The sequence below is a fragment of the Melitaea cinxia genome, chromosome 16 (genome assembly GCF_905220565.1).
Source record: "Melitaea cinxia chromosome 16, ilMelCinx1.1, whole genome shotgun sequence".
In the NCBI taxonomy this organism is placed as follows: domain Eukaryota; kingdom Metazoa; phylum Arthropoda; class Insecta; order Lepidoptera; family Nymphalidae; genus Melitaea; species Melitaea cinxia.
This window is the reverse complement of record NC_059409.1, coordinates 15079666-15102358: the sequence shown is the minus strand read 5'-3', so window position 1 is coordinate 15102358 and position 22693 is coordinate 15079666. Positions and strand designations below refer to the sequence as shown.

The 22693-nt window shown below is 35.6% G+C and overlaps 1 protein-coding gene, 2 long non-coding RNA genes and 1 pseudogene across 3 annotated transcripts; 1 reads left to right on the top strand and 3 right to left on the bottom strand.

Annotated features, from left to right (window-relative positions):
- The first annotated feature begins 6 nt into the window (after positions 1-6).
- Positions 7-3765, top strand: LOC123660889. Its single transcript, XR_006744268.1, has 2 exons — positions 7-90; positions 3258-3765. It is a non-coding gene; the product is annotated as an uncharacterized LOC123660889 (long non-coding RNA).
- A 1853-nt stretch (positions 3766-5618) lies between these two features.
- LOC123660887 (cationic trypsin-like) lies at positions 5619-7793 on the bottom strand. Its single transcript, XM_045595910.1, has 5 exons — positions 7675-7793; positions 6879-7101; positions 6524-6761; positions 6072-6245; positions 5619-5833 (listed from the first exon to the last, which is right to left on the bottom strand). The coding sequence occupies exons 1-5, from the start codon at positions 7724-7726 to the stop codon at positions 5678-5680; spliced, it is 843 nt and encodes a 280-aa protein (XP_045451866.1). The 5' UTR covers positions 7727-7793; the 3' UTR covers positions 5619-5677.
- Positions 7794-11944: 4151 nt separating this feature from the next.
- On the bottom strand, positions 11945-14281 carry LOC123660979 (annotated as a pseudogene).
- Positions 14282-15656: 1375 nt separating this feature from the next.
- LOC123660862 lies at positions 15657-17025 on the bottom strand. Its single transcript, XR_006744261.1, has 2 exons — positions 16738-17025; positions 15657-15811 (listed from the first exon to the last, which is right to left on the bottom strand). It is a non-coding gene; the product is annotated as an uncharacterized LOC123660862 (long non-coding RNA).
- Between the last annotated feature and the right edge of the window lie 5668 nt (positions 17026-22693).

Genomic DNA, 22693 nt, shown 5'->3' with positions numbered 1-22693 from the left:
GGGAGCTCTGGCAGGGTCGGACCATGAAGCTTGGGTGTTACAAGCGCCTCTAACCGCACAGGGGACTAGCGCTGCCGCCGCTCTGTTAAGGTGAACTATTTTAGATATTCGTATCTAATATATACAACTAGCTCGGCAAACAAGCATATGGCTCATCTGATGGTAAGCGATTAGGGTAGCTTCTAGACGTCAGCAACACCAGAAGCATCGCAAGAACGTTGCCGACCCTATCCTCAATTCTCCCCCGAAGCTCTGGACACCTTACTCAACAACAGGAACACAACACTGCTTGAAAACAGTATTATTTAGCTGTGATCAGATGATTACAGAAGTAAGGTCGAGGTACTAGCCCAGTACTGCTCCATATTTTGAGTAGAAAATTTCGTGCTGTGCCCTACCTCAGTTAAATAATAAATAAATAAATATCTTACAACATTCACACATGGTCATCTGTTCCTAAGGTAAGCAACTTATGCTTGTGTTATAGGTAACAACCAACTGCTATAGCTATTTGTTTTACAATACAATTATTACATCCAAAGTCAGGCGAGAATCGAACCCATAACTCGTGGAGCAAAAAGCAGGACTTCTACAAAATGCGCCAACGGGCACTAAATATCTAGGAAACGCTTCGAATTTAATGAATACAATATTTTTAATGTAATTAAAGTATGTATTATTTTTAATATGACCGTGAAATTTAAGGGACTGGGCTTGATTGATGAAACTATCTCGTTGAACCGGCTTCTCCCTTTTATAATGTACTACAATTCAACCGATTTAACAATGTTCATTAAAAAAGTAGTGCCCTTAGTATTTTCTCCTGTCTTCCTGACTCGCATTTCTTATTTGTGCTGGTTTTTTTTTTTTTTTTTTAAATAACTGAAGATAATAATAGGTCTTTACCTATGAAATTGCCGTTTTTGATGAAATAGGTTAACGCACTTTTTTTTCTATATTTTTTACTTTTATTATTCAAAGTAATTACCCCATGAAATCAATGAATTTCACCAACGTAGTGGTAACTTATTGATGCCTTTCTTGAAAAACAGCTGGACGGGAGGCAACAAACTCTTCAAAGGCGTTTTGTACTGCCTCTCGGGTATTGAATTTTTTCCCGCCAAAAAGTTATCCAAATTCTGGAAAAAGTGGAATTCTGTAAGGGATTCTGAAGGGAATTCTGTAAGATCTGGTGAGTACGGTGGATGACAGAGAAGTTCCAACCCCAGCTCTTGTAACTTGGAGACCGTCTGCTGTGCAGTATGAGGTCGCGCGTTGTCGTGCAGAAGCAGTGGAGCCGAGCGACTGACCAAAGCTGGTTGGAGACGTGCGAGCTTCCCCATTATTGTGTTTAGTTCTTCACAATACACATCTGCAGTAATGCTCATGCCGTTTGGTTAGAAGCTGTGATGAATTACACCGGCGCTAGACCACCAAACAGTTACCATCACTTTCTTAAGGGTCATTTTTCGTTTAGGGCATTATTTAGGTACTGAACCAGGATCTAACCAACTAGCTGAGCGCTTGCGATTGTCGATTAGAATCCATTTTTCGTCACAAGTAACAATGCGATTCAATATGCCTTCGTTTGTGTGTCAGTTGAGTAGTGCAAGGCACGTCTCGACGCGTATTTCGCGCTGGTGTTCATTCAGTTCATGAGGCACCCATTTGTCGAGCTTCTTTACCTTGCTAATTTGACGCACATGGAACAATATTGTTTTAATGCTAACTTCGAAAGCTGTTGCTAATTCATCTTTAGTTTGACAATCATCAGCCTCCACAATCGCCCTTAATTCGTCATTGTCGACCAACATTTTCGGCCGACCACGTGGTTCGTTTCTTAGGTCAAAATTTCCGGAACGAAAGCGAGCAAACCAATAACAGGTGGTAGGATCGTTAGTAGTGTTCGCACCGTAAACGTCGTTGATGTGCGTGCCGCTTCTGCCCTTTTTCTACCACGACGGAAGTCATACTCCATAATCACTCGAATTTTTAACATATCCATGATGATGAAAAACTCACAAATGCGATGAACAGAACGCTTACCATTAAACAAATGACTAATTATAAAAAGAAAATTCTATATTTTTAAAATAAAAATAATTTGAAATTCGAGTTCTTAGCGATTTTTTTTTTTTTTTTTTTTTTTTAGTTTTCAAATAGCCAGTACAACGAAACGACAATTTCATAGGTTAAGACCTAATATACAATCTGAAAATAGATATTATACTGGCGTCCTTCCGTTTCGGGTTATATAGATTACATGGAGGCATTCATTTTAGCCTGTCGCAGTCCACTGCTGGACATAGGCCTCCACAAGTTCGCACCAAAAATGGCGTGAACCCATGTTGAGTTGGTGATCGCAGGGCTGGCTTTGTCGCACCGAAGACGCTGCTGCCCGTCTTCGGCCTGTGTAGTTCAAATCCAACAGTTGGATGGTTATCCTGCCATCGGTCGGCTTTTTAAGTTTCAAGGTAGTGGAACTGTATTACTGTAGTACTGGCTATATTCTTTACTGCCGTAACCACACAACAGGGGCATACCATAGACAAAATTATACGTAAAAAATGAAGCAGTAGTAAGTACAGCTCATTACTACATCACTTTAAAATCTACAAATTAAAAAAAAAAGTTGAGCAGTCATGTGATTTAACCAACCGTAAAACTCGGGTGACTCGGTCATTGACACGACACTAACGTACACACGACGGTAATTATATAAATGATAATTATTTATTTAATTTTATTATTTTTATTTCAGTGTTATAAATAAATAAATAATAAGTTGTTGTTATTGTAAGTTGTATTTTTAGGTTATAATTCTGTTTATTTAATTTATATTAGTTTCTGATATGGCAGTTAAATGGAAGGACGCCATTTTAAGAACGCATTTATTATAGCTAGAATTAATGGTACTTTGATCTCTTTTTTTATGTCACTAGATCGGCAAACAAGCGTACGGCTCACCTGATGGTAAGCGATTACCATAGCTTATAGACGCCTGCAACACCAGAAGCATCGCAAGCGCGTTGCCGACCAAACCCCCCCCCCCCCCCCCCCAAGAGCTCTGGTCACCTTACTCACCAACAGGAACACAATACTGCTTGAAAACAGTATTATTTGTGTGTGTGCTTCTGTAAGGTCTGTTCTGTTCTGTAAGGTACTACCCCAGTCGGGCTGCTCCATATTTTGAGCAGGAAATTCCTGCTGTGCCCTACCTCAGTTAAATTAATTCTTGGAAAATATTCAATCCTCAGATGATTGAGGAGCCTGACCGGGAGATACGTCACTCGGTCGAGTTGCTGCGGCGACTGCGTGCACGACTGGTGCTAGGCTGGCGCGTGACTGGCAAGTGGCTGTCACGTGTCTGAAACGTGGCTGGCAAGTGGCTGGCAAGTGATTGACACGTTTCTGGCACGTGACCGGTATGTGGCTGATACGCGATTCACAAGTGACTAGCAAGTGCCTGGCACTGGCTGACTGACATGTCGCTGGGACGTGGCTAATGCAACTAAAGCGAATGTGACGTTATTGTTTCTGGATGGCAGAGGTTAGACTCTCAAGAACGTAGGAAAATGTCAAGATATCAGTGTTAGTTAAATGTTTTTTTTTATTGATTGATTCTAGTCTACGGTTTATTTGTGCGACAATAAATACATTTACCTAACAGCGCATGTCAAAATTGATCGCTCATATAATTAACACATGTTTTCATTAATAGTGTTGTAGTTATATTTCAGAAATAAATAATATCTGTTAATGCTAGTGGTGTAAATATGTACATACGTTAATACTTTCATTTAAACGGGACTTATTGCGATTACCATTTTGATATTTCCGATATTTCGGCGACGCAGTAGACGCCATGTTCAGATAACTTTCGAGAGTGAGACCCGTTTAAATAAAAATATTAATAGTGACCTTAAAACCTTAAAAACTTATGCAACATACATTATTGATAAAAATATGTTGATCACAGATTTAGTTCCATCTTCAAGCAATTTATGTAAATTTACATTGTTACATTTAAATCTAAGACTAAAATAGTTTAATTGATATTTTTTTGTATGTAATAAATAATAAACTATAAAAATCATTTTTTGTATTATCTTTTGTTAAGTTGTCAGAGACACTTATATTGGGAATATCTCGCTACTTTTACGGGTGACTAAGACTATAGTTATACTTAACATTTTAAATCCATTCAAGTAGTGTCATCTAAGTGTGTCTATGTGCGTGCGTGCGCGCGCGCGCGCGCGCGCGTGTGTGTGTGTGTGTGTGTGTGTGTGTGTGTGTGTGTGTGTGTGTGTGTGTGTGTGTGTGTGTATGTGTGTGCGCGCGCGTGCGCGTGCGCGTGCGCGTGCGCGTGCGCGTGCGTGTGCGTGTGCGTGTGCATGTGCGTGTGTGTGTGTGTGTGTGTGTGTGTGTGTGTCGCTGCTCATATTAAGGAATATATCTGCCAACCCGCAGTGAAGCAGCGTGGTGGATGAAGTCCTAGTGTACCTGACATACCGCTGGACAACAGCCATTAAAAAAGGGAAACTATTGCAGTGAGTCAACTTAGATAACGCGAAAATCTTTGATCACGTCTGCCATAAAGCTTTTCAGTTAAGTTACCGTCCTACCACCACCACCAACACCTTAAAATTTAATTTAATTTTATGGCATGAAGGCTTGTTTATTTTGCTGAAATATATATTTTTTGTGGCTTTTCGTTGGAAAATCAACATTTTGAAGTACTTTTTCAAACATCGTGGAATACCGTATTAACTCTTCATGGTGATAGCCAAGCGATCTCGGATTAAATAAACATAATGCATTTTTGTCTAATTAAACCATTTATACACAATAGGGATAATAAAATATAGAAACAAATGTAAAAATATGGCCACATACATAAATAATAAACACAGACACCATAAATCTGTTGGAATTAAAATTTGTATACCCTTGAAATATACCGTTGATGGACGAGGTTTATTTTATTTACCACCCTTGTTACATCTCTTGTTTTGCCCTGTCAACACCTGGGTGTTTTATACACTAGTTCTATCGATATTCACTCGATGTGTAATATAACTATTATTCTTAATTGTTTGCCCTAAAAAGAAAAAAAACCGCCTTCATTTACATCGAAATGTAATGCCAAGTAGGTATAAGAGAAGAACAGTCAACTCGCATCATAAATCTCGATCAAATTTATATGGTATCACGTAACCGCAAGGCATCGTATGAATCTGCACCACCGCTATGTGGTTGAAATCCCACGATCTCGCACTAAACGATTTGCTTCCTCGTTCCTAATACGCACCGCAAAAATTTGGAACGCCCTTCCGGCTTCCGTTTTTCCAACGAACTATAACTTGGGTATCTTTAAATCAAGAGTGAATAGGCATCTTCTAGGCAAGCGCGCTCCACCTTAGGCTCCATCTTCACTTGCCTTCAGGTGAGATCGTAGTCAAGCGCTAGTCTATATATTTAAAAAAAAAAAGTAACAACTACCATTACCAGCTTTTAACTAAAAAAAAGGTTATTCGAAATCGGCCCACCCAGTAAAAAGTTATGAGTATTACACATAAAATATTTCGAAGTGGGTTAAAAAGGAATAAAATGCATTATGCAGTAAATATTTTATTACAAGTATAAGTCGATAGAAAGTCGGGAACGGAATTTTTCACTAGACTTCACGCGTGTTCTGTTCGATCCAAGAACGGAATGCGCTGAGACGCACGGACATGTCGGGAGCATTGGGCGCACACCTTCCCACACCCCAGGACAAGATACCAATCTGCTCGTTGCGTTCGGCGTGTATCAGCGGACCGCCGAAATCACCCTGGAGAGACATATTCACAATCAGTCACGCTACGCTGGTGCATTGGTTTTAATTTAACAGTAGATATAAGAGAAATTTCGTTTCCACAGCGAAAAGGTATTACATAAAAAAAGTTAAGTTACATACAGTTTGGTATTATTATTTGAATTTTTAACTGGTTCGGCAAGATTCGTTTAACATTATTTAACTACATACATCTTAATTTAATTCTGCTTAAAATTCTTTGTTTACGACTCACAGTACACGCTCCGCTTCGGTATGAGTGGTAGGTACAGATTTCTAGTTCCGGGTCGACAGGCGGTGTATTAAATAGCCGGAGTCCTTGGGCACGTTCTCTGACAAAATCCCTGCAAACTTCTCCTTCGAGGACGGTGGCGTTCATTCGTAAAAGGTTTCGAGACACAGAACCAGTCTGAAATAATTTGTCATTTTTAAACAATCATTTAACAAACATAATACAATAGGTGGACTGTTTGAATATGAAATAATAAGATTGTGATGACTTTGGTAGTATTGCTTAATTGTTGTGTACGTAAATTTTAGGATAGTTTTGTTGGTTTTCTATACATTAGTTACAGATATGGAACCATCAAAATGTGCACTATTTCAGTTTTATACAATATTCTTCGTAAAAAGGAATATTGAATCGTCTTTGTGAGCTTTTAGTAAAGTTTTAATATTTTTACATACACTCGAAATTCCATATCCGGCGATAGTTGTTTCGACGCCAGCACCGACAAAGTCGAAGTTCAGGGCTGCTAGAGTCACTCTCCATTCTATTAATACTACGTTGGAGGAAGTGACTAGTAAGCCGATGTCATTTTTACTAGTTCGTGCATTGTAGTCTTGATGGACTATGCTGCCAGAGAACGAGTATGCAGTACCAAAGCGGTCGAAGCGGTAAGTGTCAACGATACCTCGAAGAGAGCTGTTCACAAAGTATTTAAAACACAATGATAAAATAAGAAATAGCTTAACACAATCGAAACTTAACAAAACGTTTATCTAACTAAGCTTTCAATTACTTTTAATTAATTTACCGTACCTGATCAAGTTATTATCGGAGGTAGCGCTCTCGATGCAGTGGGCAGCGGTCAAGACGTGTCTGGTAGTTACCAAGGAGCCGCCACACATCAAGTTTCTTACACTTAAGCCTGAGACCAACGCTATTATATAGGGAATAATACCCAATGACCTTCCTCCAATAACACGAGCTGAGGAATCCGTACGGTCGAAAACGATCGACGTGTCATCTTTAGCTGGAAATGCTGCAAAAAAAAATTAGCCTTTCAGTACAAGTCTAGTGTTTTAATACAAAATTTTCACCCCTGCATATGAAGAAAAAAGTTAATGATATATAATAAATTAAAATTTTGAAACGACATTTACATTAGAATTAGCTGACAAAGCTCATGTAATAAGGGTTACAAATAAGTATGAACGTAACATTGGTACAATCGTAGTAGGTATATTGTGGTCAAATTCAAGTGCCATTTACAAGTATGCAAATTACGACAAAGTACTGCATGAACGTTATTTTATTTTACTGCATGAACGTGAACGTTTATATTCTATTTTTATGATTAGGAAATAATTGCTGACCAGTTTTTGTTACTCTTATAAGCTAAGGTGTAAGAAAGTTATTAGTTCAATTATAACTTCCTCCTTTTTCTGGCTATTTAAAATTAGAAAAAAACTCGACCTGTTGATATATATGTTTTTTTTTTTTTTATTTATTTAAAGAAAAGATGAATAGTAGAAAGATTACAGAATTATTACGAAAACATTATTTGGCATGAACTTGACACCAATTATAATTTACACAGTGTAAAATATCTCACCATAGCTCCCCGCTAGGAGTGCAATTAACAGGAACCCAGCTTTGAAGGACATTGTTTCGCTGTAGAATAGTAAAGCTGCATTTTCATGACCTTATATATACGCAACGAAAATTGATAAATAAACTAATTGACTGATTATTATATGATTTAATCTCTGATTTATATCGCCATAGTGTGATTGATTACACACACTTAACCCTTAATTAGGCGCATTGAGAAAATCACCCAATTAGTCGCATGAGGTCTCGAGTTACCCCAAAAACAAAATTTAAAAAGGAGTGTAAAATGAAATAAACAAAACAAAGATTGGATTAAAGATAATAAAGAACATTAATATTTGATATATTAATGTTCTTTATTATCTTTAATTTTCATAGACACAAATATAACTCTGACTTAAAATTTAAACAAAAAATGACAAACTACTCCTAAAACTATATAATTTTTGGCTTAGCCGCTTCGGTTATTTAAAAAAAAATACTAATCAGTCTCATTAGCTGATTATTTTTATCTTCAGTCGACACAGTATACTCTAAAGTGTTGTTGAGAAACAAATTTACAACACTTATGACATTTGGTTGGCACTTTTTTGTCGTTCTTCCTAGGACACAATGAGCAACGCCCGCGCTTAGATATTGACTGATGCACCGTCATTTTCATTTAATGTGCTTCACGGAGCCATTTTTTTTGTTGACGTAGGGGCAGAAAGCTGCTAATACGATGCTTTTAGTGACTTTCTACAAGTACTGCTGCCAATTTTAAAAAAATCTGTCTTATATGTGTACTATATATTCTTATTAGCATTCGATTTGTGTATGACAAATGCGTTGATGCCAGATAACTTTAGAAGATGACAAAATATAGCCAGATTTCTATTTCTCTTCCAAAATTATAACTAGTGCAAAGTTGTTCGTTGCAATCGACATCACTTTTGGCACCGATGGTTCAGATGATATAACTTGATTATCTGCGAACTTTTCAATTTTACTAGGTACCAGAATCATGGGAACTATTCACAGCGTTGCCTTTTACTAATTTGTCTTCCGAAGCAGAACTAGCAACATCTTGCTCACCTTAAAAATCAATAAACTGAAAATAAAAGCAAAAGTCTGTGCAAATAAACACAATAATAGGTAAATTAAATAGCCGGTATATAAATACATATATACTAATATAAAAAATTACCAATTTACGAATATAAACGAAGTAAAAACATAAAAATAAAAATTACCTCCGCAAAAAAAAATCACGTAAGTGGTCGCATGGGGTCAGCGCTCTAGAGAAAAGCGACCAGTGCATATTCGTAAATGTTCTGGAAGCGACAGATTTGCCTACCCAGAGGGAAGGTTAGGAAGCTAGAGTGAGCGTGGGCGCGCTTAAATCTCTTAAAGATTCAATTTGAAATGGCCGTGACCCCATGCGCCTAATTAAGGGTTAATCATCGTCAAAAATAATTCTCTACATTTCATTAAGAATAAAATAAAACAGTGATAGTAGTCAAACTGTTTGGGCTGCTGGGGTGTCAAATGTGATATTATGTGCGCCGGTCGCTTACGCGTTTTTAGCAATAATATATTGTATTTCATTCTCTCCTATATGTATGTATGTATCTCTATCGTGACTCATTTTCGTTTCATCGAATTTCAAATCACAACGATTTTAAAGTAGTTGTACTTCAAAAGTAATTTTTCGTGATTTGATAAAGTAGCCAACATATATACCTAGGTTTCAAATTCAAAGGTTATAAAAATTATTACCCGAAATAAAACAACAAAATATTCGTAATTTCCTACAGACAAAATTGATTTTGGATTCAAAGAAGTAAACGTCCACTAATTAAGGGATATATATACTCAAAAATCTTATAGTGCTCTCCGCGTTCAATACAATAACGCGTTCAGGGTGTCGTTGGAGCTGCCTCGACACTGCAGCGACTCAGGGATGTTCGCTGAAGCGCGTGTTGATTGTTTTTACGCCCTCATTAGAAAAAGATGTGGGTCTGTGGTGTGTAGAGTACGGGGTAGTGCCAACAGAATTCTGGGCATGATATCCAGTAAACTGGATTGCATATACATGAATCATTGCTGTGCCGTTGCAAATGGAACGGTGCACCGGCGATTCGTGTGTATTGTAACATTTAATTGTAACATTTATTTGTAACATTTTTTATTTAAATATTGTAATAATTCAACTAATATAGTATGCAAGAAATATTGTTTACTAACCAAAATTAGTCACTGGTTACTTAAATAAAGATTATTATTATTTTCGGTATTTTTTCTCAGCCTTTGGCTGGTTTGTCTGCATTTACGGATCAAAACCAAGTAAATGCAGCGTGTGGTGTGATAAAATTATGTGTTGTGTGGAATTTCGTGTTCGTCAATTTGCAAGAACTTTATTACGATTACGATACGATTTATTTAAAATGGCGGCTTTTTGTAAGGTGATGTAAAGAGTTTCGTTTAATTCTAGTAGTTTGAGACTATGTAACAGATGGTTTGGGATAACACCTGTGGTGGAAAGAGCTATTGGGATTATGTATACTTTATTTTGGTTCCAAATTCTAGCTACTTCATCCTTTAGTTCAGTATATTTGTTGATTTTTTCAGAAATTGTTTTTTGTAGGTTATGAGTGTTGGGAACAGCAATATCTATCAGATAGGTTATTTTATTTAATTTATCTTGGAGCGTTATATCCGGTCTATTGTAGTGGATGGTTCTGTCTGTAAGTATTGCGCGATCAAAATAGAGCTTATGTGTGTCGTTTTCTAAGACTGTTTGTGGCTTATATTTGTAATAAGGTGTGTTTGTGTTCTGTATGAGTTTGTGTTTTAGTGCTAACTTTTGGTGAATAATGTTTACTACTTGGTTGTGTCTATGTGTGTAATCTGTTTGTGTTAGTGTTGTACATGCCCCGGTAATGTGTTGGATAGTCTCTGGTTGAACGTGGCATTTGCGGCATTTATCGTTTGGTATTTGGTAAGTCGCTCAACGTGCAATGGAACGGGCTATGCTTGGGGTCTCTCTCAAAGACAGGATTAGAAATGAGACTATCCGCGAGAGAACGAAAGTAACCGACATAGCCCACAGAATTAGCAAGTTGAAGTGGCAGTGGGCTGGTCATTTGTGTCGCAGGACCGATGGCCGTTGGAGTAGACGGGTCTTAGAGTGGAGACCGCGTCTTGGCAAACGCAGTGTGGGACGTCCTCCGGCCCGATGGACCGACGATCTACGTAAGATTGCCGGTGTAGGCTGGATGAGGATTGCGGAAGACCGGGATGTGTGGCGCGAACTTAGGGAGGTCTATGTCCAGCAGTGGACTGCGATAGGCTGAAGTGATGATCGTTTGGTATTGAGGAGTCTTTGATTATGAATTTTCTGTAGTTTTTAGTGTTGACTATTTGATCCTGTATCGCTATTATAAATCCTTCGGTCTCTGGAAATAGGTTTCCTATTTTAAGCCATTTGTTTGAGGCTGCGGTGTTTATGTGGGGTTGTTCTAGATCGTGAGGATGGCGGCCGTGTAATACTTTTCGTTTCCAGCTATCTAGTTTTTGTGTTTGAAGGTCGTTACTTTCGGTATTTAGAGAGCTTATGTCTTCGTGTAAATTTAGAGGAGTATAGTTAAAATCATTTTGAACTATGGCTTTATGTATTTCGCTAGTCTGTGATTTTAAGAGAAAAAAAGCTTTTAAATTGCTGACTTGTTTTTGACAGAGATGATTCAAATCAATAAGGCCCCTTCCTCCTTATTCTCTTTTGATAGTAAGTCTTTCTATTGCAGATTTTGGGTGTAGATTATTGTGTTTAGTGAGTGTGGTGCGTATCGTGCGCTCTAAGTGTTCTATGTCTGTTTTTGTCCATTTTATTATACCAAATGAGTATGTAAGAATTGGGATAGCGTATGTATTTATAGACTTAATAAGATGTTTGCCTGTTAGTTTAGTTTTACAAAGAGCATTAACTCGTTTTTTAAATTCTATTGTTAAAGTGTTTTTGATTTCTGTGTGATCTAATCCTTTAAGTTGTTTATATCCTAAGTATTTATACAAATCGGTGGGTTCCATGGCTGTAATTATATCGGTATCATTAACTACATAATGGCCTGGCCGTATCTTGCCTCGTTTAATGTGAACTGTTCTAAATTTATCCAAACCAAATTCCATATTAATGTCTTTGCTAAATTGTGCTGTAGTATCTATTAATTTTTGCATTTCCATTTCTGTTTTTCCATATAACTTAATATCATCCATATATATGAGATGAGAGACTATTGTATCTTGTTTATCGTATTTGAGGCAATATCCGGCCCGACAACCACGCAGCAAATATGACAGGGGGTTTAAGGCGAGGCAAAACCACAGAGGACTCAAGGAATCGGCTTGATAGATCCCCTTTCTAATGATTATTTTTCTAGTTGTGATGTTAGTTCGATTCGCAGTCAGGTAAAGTATGGTTTTCCATCTGGACATAATATCACGTAAAAAGTTTATTATTTTCGGGTTTATTTTGTATATTTGTAATATTTTAATCAGCCAAGAATGTGGGATACTGTCGAAAGCTTTTTTATAATCTATATATGTGCAATGTAGGTTTCTATTTTTTGAAGTCGCATGTTTGTGAATAGTAGAATCAATTATTAGCTGTTCCTTACATCCCATGTGGCCTCGCCTGCATCCTTTTTGTTCTTCTGCTATTATATTATATTGTTCAACATGTTTATTGATTTTTGTTGTTATTGCTGATGTTAAGATTTTGTAATAGGTCGGTATTGTGAAGGTTGTGGAGAAATCTGTGATTTAGGGAGCATATAGGTTATTCCAGTAGCAATGAAATCTGGAATTTTTTGTTTACCAATAATGATATCTGTAAAATTTTTAGCAATGATCTTATGTAAAGAAAATAATTTTTTGAACCAAAAGTTATGAATTTTATCTATTCCTGGTGATTTCCAGTTATGCAATCTAGCTGTAATGTTATTTATTTCTGTCTCAGTTATTTCTGTGAATTCCATTTCTTCAATTGAATTCCATTTATTTTCTTCTTCGGTTATCCAATCTGCTTTATCATTGTGATGTACTTGTTGTTCCCAGATGCCTGACCAAAAAGTTTCCAGTTGTTTTTGTGTGGGCATAATAGGACTGTTTACTGTATCTGTGTCTATTTTTGGTTTGTGTAAGTTTCTGTAGAAAGTTTTTTCATTTGTGCTAAACATTGTGTTATCGTTTTTCCTTTGCTGTGCCTTTTTGTATCTTTTAAGTCTATGAACTTTTAGTGCTAACTTTTGTTTTAAAGTGTCTAAGAACTCTTCCGGTTTCGTATTCCTATTTTCGTGTTTAGTGTGTGTGTTTCTTGTTTCAAATATTCTTTTGACATGCTTAATGATTTTACGGGATCTCTTGTTATTTATGTACTATGTGACTCGCCCACAGTCTGCTCTGAGTTTTTCTATGTCCTTTTCTAATCTTATTTGCCATGGTGGTTTATTACAGACTTTGGGCCTTGTGTTTCTAATATTTTCTGAGACCTTATAGTTAAGTTCTTTGGAGATAACTAAGGCTACGCAATACACTATTGTATGTATGTCGGTTAGTTTTGTGTCGTCGGAAATAAATTGGAACAGAATATCATGATTAAACATATTGACTAGCTGAAATAGGTGAGAACTGTATCTAAGTTTAGGTAATTTTGGTCGGACTAGTGGGTCCATTCCTGAATATTGTGTTAGTGCTGTCCTAAATTTGTCACAGATTTCTTCTATTTGAGTGTTCGTTCCTAGGTTATGGTCTAATACCGTATCAATGTCGTTATCCATCATTATAGTAACAAATTCAGTCTGTGTTGACATGTGTGATGTCTGAGTGTTATTAGAAAATGTGCATGTTGACTGAGTATTATATGTGAATATGTTTGATGGCGAAGTGTGCCTTGTATTGGGTTTTGGGTGAGTAGAAGAACATTGAATATCATCGTTTGTTGATACATTACTATTAATATAGATTTGATTTTCATTTTCTGTTTCTAGTTGTGACTTTATTTCTTCTTTAATTATATTTAAAGTTTCCTGATTTAAAAGGTTGTTTTTTACTATTGCTCTTCTTTGATCTGCGATTCTCTGTTCTGTGACGTTTAATTCCGGATAATTTCGTAAAAAAAGTTCGTGCAATTGTTTTCTGTAGGTGGTTAGGTCGGTCTCTAATCTAGTAATGTAGTAGTAGGTGCGCATGATAAATAGGTTTACTTCTTTACTCCATTTCATGCGCACACTCGGTTTACCGGCTTTGGTGGACGTGGGTAAAAAGGCACTTGCCTCCCGCGCAACATCCAAGGTCGGTGTGGGTGAATCTCTGTTTGAAAGGGGTGAGGAGGGAATTGATGGTGTATATGAGATGGTACTTGGACTATAGGGTTCTGTTGAAGTTGTCCTGTCAGTCAGTCTGTCGGCATCGGCTGTAGCATTTTCGGATGACCCGGTGGGAGCCCGCCTGTTCAGCTCCTCACCGCTGGCGGTTCGCATGCTGAAACACCCAGCGCCAGCTCCAGGTGTGCCCCGGCGATTTCCCCCGGGAAGCGGCCCTTTACGTTTCTTCATTGATCGCGTCTCCATATTGATTGGGTTGTCGGGACCGTTAGTTGGAAACGTGTGTCTAGGTGTTGGTGTCCTTGTAGGGTATTTGTGCCTGCTACTTCAACGAGGTAGGGTATGGTCAAGATGTTAATGACAATTTGTTCAAGCCTTCCTTAAGCCCCCCACCACGGCAAGGTGGTCCCTTGGGGGGGTTATTATTATTATTATTATTCTACTGAATGTCACTCCGCCCGCCCAATACATAATAGATACATATAATAACTACTTATATAATTATATAGTAAATTTACTTATACTTGCATATATAAATATAAGCGGGTGGAGGAATACGCCCCGGCAGGGAGATCAAACGGCCGGGGGTTAGGGCTGTAGGCTGAGGAACCGGCGGACAATCCTAGCCGAGTCAAGTAACACCGCCTTCTGCATCCTGGCTGCGAGCGAACCGTCCCGAATCCCCAGTTGCCTCAGATGGTGAGCGAGGCTAACCGGGATCAAACCATTGGCAGATATTACATAGATATTATATATAATAGATATTATATAGGGATTATTTCAGCAGACCCCACACCCCACATGTCGATATTATTATTATATTTATTATTATTAATTATTGTTGTTGTTGTAAATTCATGTTTTTCAATCATTTATTAAAAATAAATAATTGCTTCATTTCTTTACTACGTTACGCAATAATATATTTTTTTACGAAATACGGAATTAGGATTTTTTAATCGACGTGATGATAACATATCATTTTTATGGCAATATTGATAAAAAATATAGAATTTATCGATCAAAAGCTTATCGAGCAGGGAAGTGTGAAAATTTTAGACGGCAAAGGAGGAAAACGTCACAAATCACAATAAAAAATGTATTTATTCAAATAGACTTTCAAAGCACTTTCGAATCGTCAATGTTTTACAAACTAATTTTAATTATCGATAAAAGTTACGCTACTACCAATTCAGAAGGTAAGTTCCATAGATTATACACTTATATACTGGTATAGATACGCCACTCAGAAATTAAAATTGATGTATCACGACCTCCCCCACTAACAGATGGCGTGCACATACAATTTTATTTCTATAATAATACTACAGGTGGCGCTGTTTATTTATTTTTTACCAGATTGATTATTATTTAAATAATATACTGTATGTACTTTTCACACTTTTTCCACTTATTTATTAATACAAACAGTTCGTATTAATAAATTGGTGGAAATAGTGTGAAAAGTATTTCATATTTATCATTAACTTTTATCAAAAAGTAACAAGTATGTACATTAAGAATATTTTCTATTTTTTTTTTTGTGTTAAGTATTAAAAATTATATTTTACCTAATATTAACAGATAATCGAGGGTTTAAAAATAAAACACCAGTACCATATAGAATTTATAAAACTGTTGTTTATTTTCATCTTTTATTATAATAATCGGATGCTTGTTTTTTAACATGATCATTCCTATCAAAATTTCAAAATTTTCATTGGTTTAACTTCTCTGTATGAGGATATTCCCATTTGGGAAAGCGATGTAAGGGTCCTGAAAATTTTTAATATTCTTAAAATATTGCTTTATACATAAAAGTGATACTAAAGAGACATAATAATGAATTCTAAATGCAATGAAAGGAATAAAAAGAGTTAATTATTACTTCTATTTTATTAAGGGTGTGATTTAAACAGTTTGCAAAGTATTTGTATCATTGTTAGCAAAAAAATATTACTGATTAGCTAGTACAATTGGGCAACAACATATAGTCAGCAAATATTTCTAAATCCATCTGCAATTTGTATTGTCTATCTCTGAACAGTTATAGTATTTTTTTTTTGTGGCTGAATATATGTAAAAGCAGCAATGAGTGACCCATGTGCTGGTAATATAAGCCTTTAAGATAATTATGCCTACTGAAATAGTATGCCAAAAAATACCTAACTGCAAAATTAAATTAGAAAAACAAAAATTCGAAAGAAAGGGATCCCTATTTAGTAATATTGGGATAGTGTCATATATATAGCTTTATTTTCCACCCACTTTTAACGAACACTGCTGATTTTGAAAAAAAAACGTAATCTATTTTTATTGCTAACCAAAATTTAAATATGAATGCCAATCAATCTTGCTCCGACAAATAATTATTTTGCAGTATGACTGTTTTTTTTTTTTGTAGATACATAATAAGACAAGCTGCTTGCTTATGTTTGACTTACTAACTATTATTATGATTTTATAAAGAAAAAAATTTTGCAGCCTGATTTTATTATTACTGAAAAAATCCTTGTATGCTTGCCAAATGATTTATAGGCTGTTTTTCTTGCTAACCAAATTTTAAAATGGCATACAAATTAATTACTTCTTTTATAATTTTTTTTACTAAGTCGAATAGAGAAGAAAAGAGTAATCTTGGTATAATACTTAATGTCTAAATACTGCTTTGAAACGTTTCTTTAAATAATTTGAATACTCACCATCAATATCACATTTGAAATAACATTTTAATTCAGCTGATTTCGGCATTTTAAAATACTTAATCAAAATTGCAAAAATTGTAATCCGTGTAATAAAGAGCCAAGTTAACAGTCATGCAATCAGTCCGGGGTCCAAATAACAATCCAGGTGATGTCGTAACACGTAGAAGATCAAAAAGTCCGTAAACAAGCCAAAACGTAGGGAATAACACAATAAAATTAAAATCACAACGAACACTGAACAAACACAAATACGAGTGATTCAAAATTAAAATATGGCCGACTAATGCACGATGGGCTTCAATAATATTGCCACGGCAAAAAATATTGGAGATAAATTAAAATATACTTATATTTTATAATATATTTTTTTATACCTATGAATCGTACAAAACATGTTTGATTGATTATTTAAATTAATTATATTTGCAAAAATTCTAGACTCTACTGCTGCTACTGCCATCTATTTTTGGCACATTAATCTATCACCCCGAACTCACCCTCCTCCTCTAAAAGATGGCGTTAGTTTGTATGAATATTTTTGAATTACGATATTGTATGAGAGTTTCACACCCCTGGTAAGTTCTACAGAGAAGAATCAGCAAGAAGCTCCGCAGCTACTCTCTAGAAAAAACCGTGTGGTGTCGTGGGACACCAGATAGGAACGAAGTTTCTTATTATAAAATATTAATTTCAAGTTGTATTCGAGGTATAAAGAAAATAATTAATCCTTTATACATTTTTAATATAGTTTTTTTATCGATAAAAAAATCTACTTTACAAAATTATCTTAACACCTTTTTTTTTTTTTTTTTTTTTTTTCTTTTTTTTTTTTTTTTTTTGGGAAACATACAATTTTATATTACATTATTATATTATGACTAATTACAATAACTGAAATCAATAAAGTTTCCACTATTAACTAATACATACAAAAGCACTATACATTGCGTGAAACATAGTTTTTTTATTTTTTTTTATTTTAAATAAACAGAAAAAATGGATAAAAAAAAAATTAAATTTAGTGTAAATGAAACGAAAAATCTTTTAAGTAGGCATATATTTAAGCATTTGCTTAACGTCCCGCTTGTATCTTCCTATTTTGCAATTAAAAATATCAGTTTCCTGTAGGTGTTTGTTATAGAATTTTGTAGAACGACATATAAAATTGTTGCCAGTGTACTTTTTTTTGTAAAACGGGACGTGAAACAAATGTCTATGACGAGAATTCGTTCGGGAGCAACTCAGGTTTATATTACTTAATAAAAAAGGTGAATCAATATAATTATTGAGAAGTTTGTACAAAAACATCTGATCCCTTTCAATTCGTCTATGTTCTGGACATGTAAAATTGGGAATGGACTTAAACCGGAACTTATAATGTTTTAAATAAAGTTTAAAAACTCTGTCCAATTCGTTGATCTGACCTTTGTACTGCGGATTCCACACAACAGAACCATACTCAAGTAGAGGTCTGATATATGAATCAAAGAGGTGTGAAAGTGTTGAGCTGTATTTAAAATCCCTACTTACTCTTAAAACAAAACCAAGCATACGTTGGGCTTTGGGGATTATATAATTTAGATGCTCATTAAACGTAAGTCTATTGTCTAATAAAATACCAAGGTCTTTTACTTCCGTGACACGCGTTAGTGCTATATTATCTAAGTTATAATCGAACTTAAGGTATTTTGGGCTTCTAGAGAACGTTATTACATTACATTTTTTTATGTTTAAATTCAAAAAATTGTTTATACATTATACCATAAACTTATCAAGATCCCTTTGGAGTAACTCACAGTCAGACCATGTAATGATTTTTTTAAAAAATTTCATGTCATCCGCGTACATTAAAAAATGAGAATGATCGAATATTTCGGCCATGTCATTAATAAATAAATTAAAAAGTAACGGAGCGAGATGTGAGCCTTGTGGTAAGCCCGAAGTAACCGGGAGAAACGAGGAACAGAACCCTTTAATGGTCACTGCTTGACTCCGATCACGAAGGTAAGAAATAACCCAACGCAAGAGATCCCCATGTATGCCAATCGATTCCAGTTTGCGAACCAAGACCTTGTGCCTAACTTTATCAAAGGCCTTAGAAAAATCTGTATATATAGCATCCATTTGACAACTATCCTCCATTGCCGAGGTAACTTGATGCACGAATTCCGAAACATTGCTCTCAGTTGATTTTTTATTTACAAAACCATGTTGCTGACTAATGATAATTGGTCTTAAAAGTGGGTAAATATGATCATATACAATTTTTTCAAACAGTTTGGCAATCGTACTTAATTTAGAGATGGGCCTATAATTAGCAATGTTGTGCTTATCACCGCTTTTATGCAGTGGAATAACATATGAACGCTTCCAAATCTCAGGCACAATGCCAGTTTTGAGAGACAAATTAAACAGAATAGATAAAGGCAAGGATAACTGTTTACAACAGTTTCTTAAAAATATCGGAGGTATACCGTCTGGCCCAGATCCTTTATATATGTCGAGGTTTTTTAAGTACGTAGAAACAGTGTCTTCTGAGCAATTAACAGAGCTAATAGATGTAAAGCTAGCTGAGGTAGAGTAAGGCGTAGCGGCGCTTATGGGGTCCAAGTCAGATACAAACACAGAATGAAAACTCCTATTGAATTGTTCGCAGATTTCTTCTGCTCCGCTATAAGATCATTCATCATAAGATCATATCATTTAAAAACATTTTTGAAGGCAAACCGTGGGAGCTTTTTTTAGATTTCACGAAGGACCAAAAGAATTTACTGTTACGTTTAATATTATGTTCTGCATTGGAAATGTAACTATCATAACAACTTTGTTGCACCCGTTTCTCGCGTTCACGAAGCAGACTAAACGTAGCATAATCATTACTTCTGCCGTAAGTCTTCCATTTTTTATGGGCTTTTAATTTTTCTTTGGTTATTTTTATTAATGCCTTAGAGTACCAAATAGGGAAACGGTTATTATTTCTCACACGTCGAGTCGGAATACTGTTCGAAATTACATTATTAACAATGTCATAAAATGATTTTACACACTGGTCAATATCATTCGAACTATAAACACGGCTCCACTCAATCTTAGACAGAGTTTCATTGATGGTTTCGTAATCAGCTTGATGATATAAAGGAATAAGACGAGGTTGAGATGATAACGAACCATTGCAATAGGCATGCAATGTGAACTCCAGGGCAGGATGATGACTATCTTCCGGAACCATTGGTCTCTCAGAGCGAGCAACCTCACAAATGGCATTACTCATAACAAGATCGAGTTGTTTTTGGTTGACATTGCGAGTGGTATTGTATTGTTTGAAATTTGTGACACACAGAAAATTATGCAACAAACTTACTGAATCCGCATTCTTACATTAATTTACAGAGAGTAAATTACCAATAGAGGACCACTTTGCAGCCGAAATATTAAAATCTCCAACTATTAAATAGTCATCATCTGGCTGATTGAGAAAAACATCTGTTACGTGATCGAAAAACTCACCCAGAGCTACAGCATAATTTTTACTTTGTGGAAAATATCCACAGAAAATACGGAGACGATGGGAGACTTTGCTTGATATTACAATTTCAAGCGCCTCTGCTGCACAAGTGGTGAAAGGCAAACAGACTGAACTATGGACCTCGAATTCTTGACGTACAGCCACTAATACACCACCACCCAGCTTATCTGCACGACTGTCGTAATCCCGATCACATCGATAAATCAGAAAGCGATCATCAAATAATTCGGAGTTAAATATACCAGGAAGAAGCCATGTCTCGGTAAGACAGATTATGTCATAGTTATTTAATAAAAGATTTCGATAAAAAACACCAGTCTTGGTTTGCAGTCCACGTACATTCTGATAATAGACGAGAAGGTTTTTAAGTGACGGCATTATTTATATACAAACATATATATGTTAGCAATAACCCCTTTGGATATGAATTAATTATTAGAGTGCTCCCAAACGAGAATATAACATTCAGTTTTAAACTTTTATTATGTAAACTAATTAAGTTAAAATAAAGCGACAACGTGACGTTAACAAACTTGAAAAAACAAAAAAAACTTTTACAATTTAAGACTTTATAAAAAATATATAATATTGCATTTACTTTATTTTGTTTAAATCCTGTTCGCTTGATACAACTATTACCGGGCTCGAGTCATTTTTTCGTGCGAAGATAGTGCAATTTTTAACCCAAACGTAGGCAAATAATTTTTCTTTGGCTACAGATTTAGTACGATGTATCTTTGTTTTATTTACAACGATTTATAAAAATATATAATAATTATAGAATGATATAATAATAATAGCAAACTGCAATAATAATAACAGTCATCACGTACATTAATCAGACACTGTATAGCCATCATACATAGACTACTAAAAATCTCACGCTTTTTTCACGTTACGTACGTTTTTTGCCGCCTACCCCTCCGCAACGCCCTACTAAGAAACAACGTTCCAAAAATTAAAAAAAAAATTCAGTTCCACGCATTAACTTTGTAAAGATAACGTCTTGTTATATTAATGAATCTTTCGAAAATTTAGTAATTCAATAATCGAAGTTCGTGGCTTACTCCACTAATAATCCACTCGTAAATGCATGGGCCTCTTTCAATCACAAAGTTTCAGTGTTATATTTCGTTGTGCGCCCTCGACCTTTAGCTCGTTCCCGCTCATTAGGTTTATCATCGATAATATATTGCCGGATGGTGCCTCATCGGGTAATATTAAAGATAGACATTAAGTGGATGTGGAAATTGTGTGGTTCTAAGCCCTTCGTTGCTTCGTATACGCGCGAGATCAGCCCAAGAGCATAAGTGGCCGCTGCGCCCCCATCATCCGCTCATCTGTATATCAAGTAAGTCAATTTACCCATCACCCTTATCAGCCCTTTACAACTCTCATACTCACCTCCGAGGGAAAGATTAGTCACAGTGTGTAAAATTGTTTACAAAATAGCGTCTCGTATTTCAACAAAAGTGTTTGATTGCATCATCTATACAAATCTTGAGTGTCCGTTTGTAATATTAAAATAACCGTTTTTTACTAAATGCATGGATGACATTGAATGTATACATGGTACATATACTAAAATAATTTTTTTTACAATTATTGTCTGTCTGTCTGTCTGTTTCGGTTAATCTCGGAAACGGCTGGACCGATTTTGATGGGACTTTTACTGGCAGATAGTTGATGTAATAGGGAGTAACTTAGGCTACTTTTGTTTTAGATTTTTTTTTGTAACTAACTGTGAACTGGAGAATATATTTTTTTAATTCCAAACGGGTGTGGTCGCGGTACAGCTAGTTTTAAACATATATTGGAATAAACGCTCACAAAATCCGCTCAATACTACCCTTCATTGTTCGATCAGCTGGGCGACGCAGCGTGCCGTCTCGATCATTTAGATAAAATATAATTGTGTTTGCTCGCAAACAACAAAAAAACCCACTTCAATTACATCGACAAGTAATACTACGTAGGTAGACGATAAAATAGTTAAGTAAATACGCGTTATCAAAGATTACTCAAAAAGTTGTAATCAGATCTCGATGAAATTCAAATGTAAAACCATAAGATAAGCATCAGCTTTCAATTAAATTAAAAATCATCAAAATCGTTAAAACCCAGTAAAAAGTTATGCGGTTGGTATAATACAACGTAGTTCGACAAAAAAAGCGTCAAGTAAAAACGCATTATTAGATATAACTCGAAAAGTAGTTGTTAGATCTCAAATAAATTTAAATGGGATCAAATGACACGCACCACCTTTCGATTAATTTTTTTTATCGAAATCGGTCCTCCTCCTTTTTTGGAAGTCGGTTAAAAAGCAAGCGTTAAGAGATTTTTATTGTTTAATTTAATAAGTAATAAGCGAAGTTATATATAGTTTTATATTTGGTACAGCGTATATCTGATATAACAGTAGTTAAC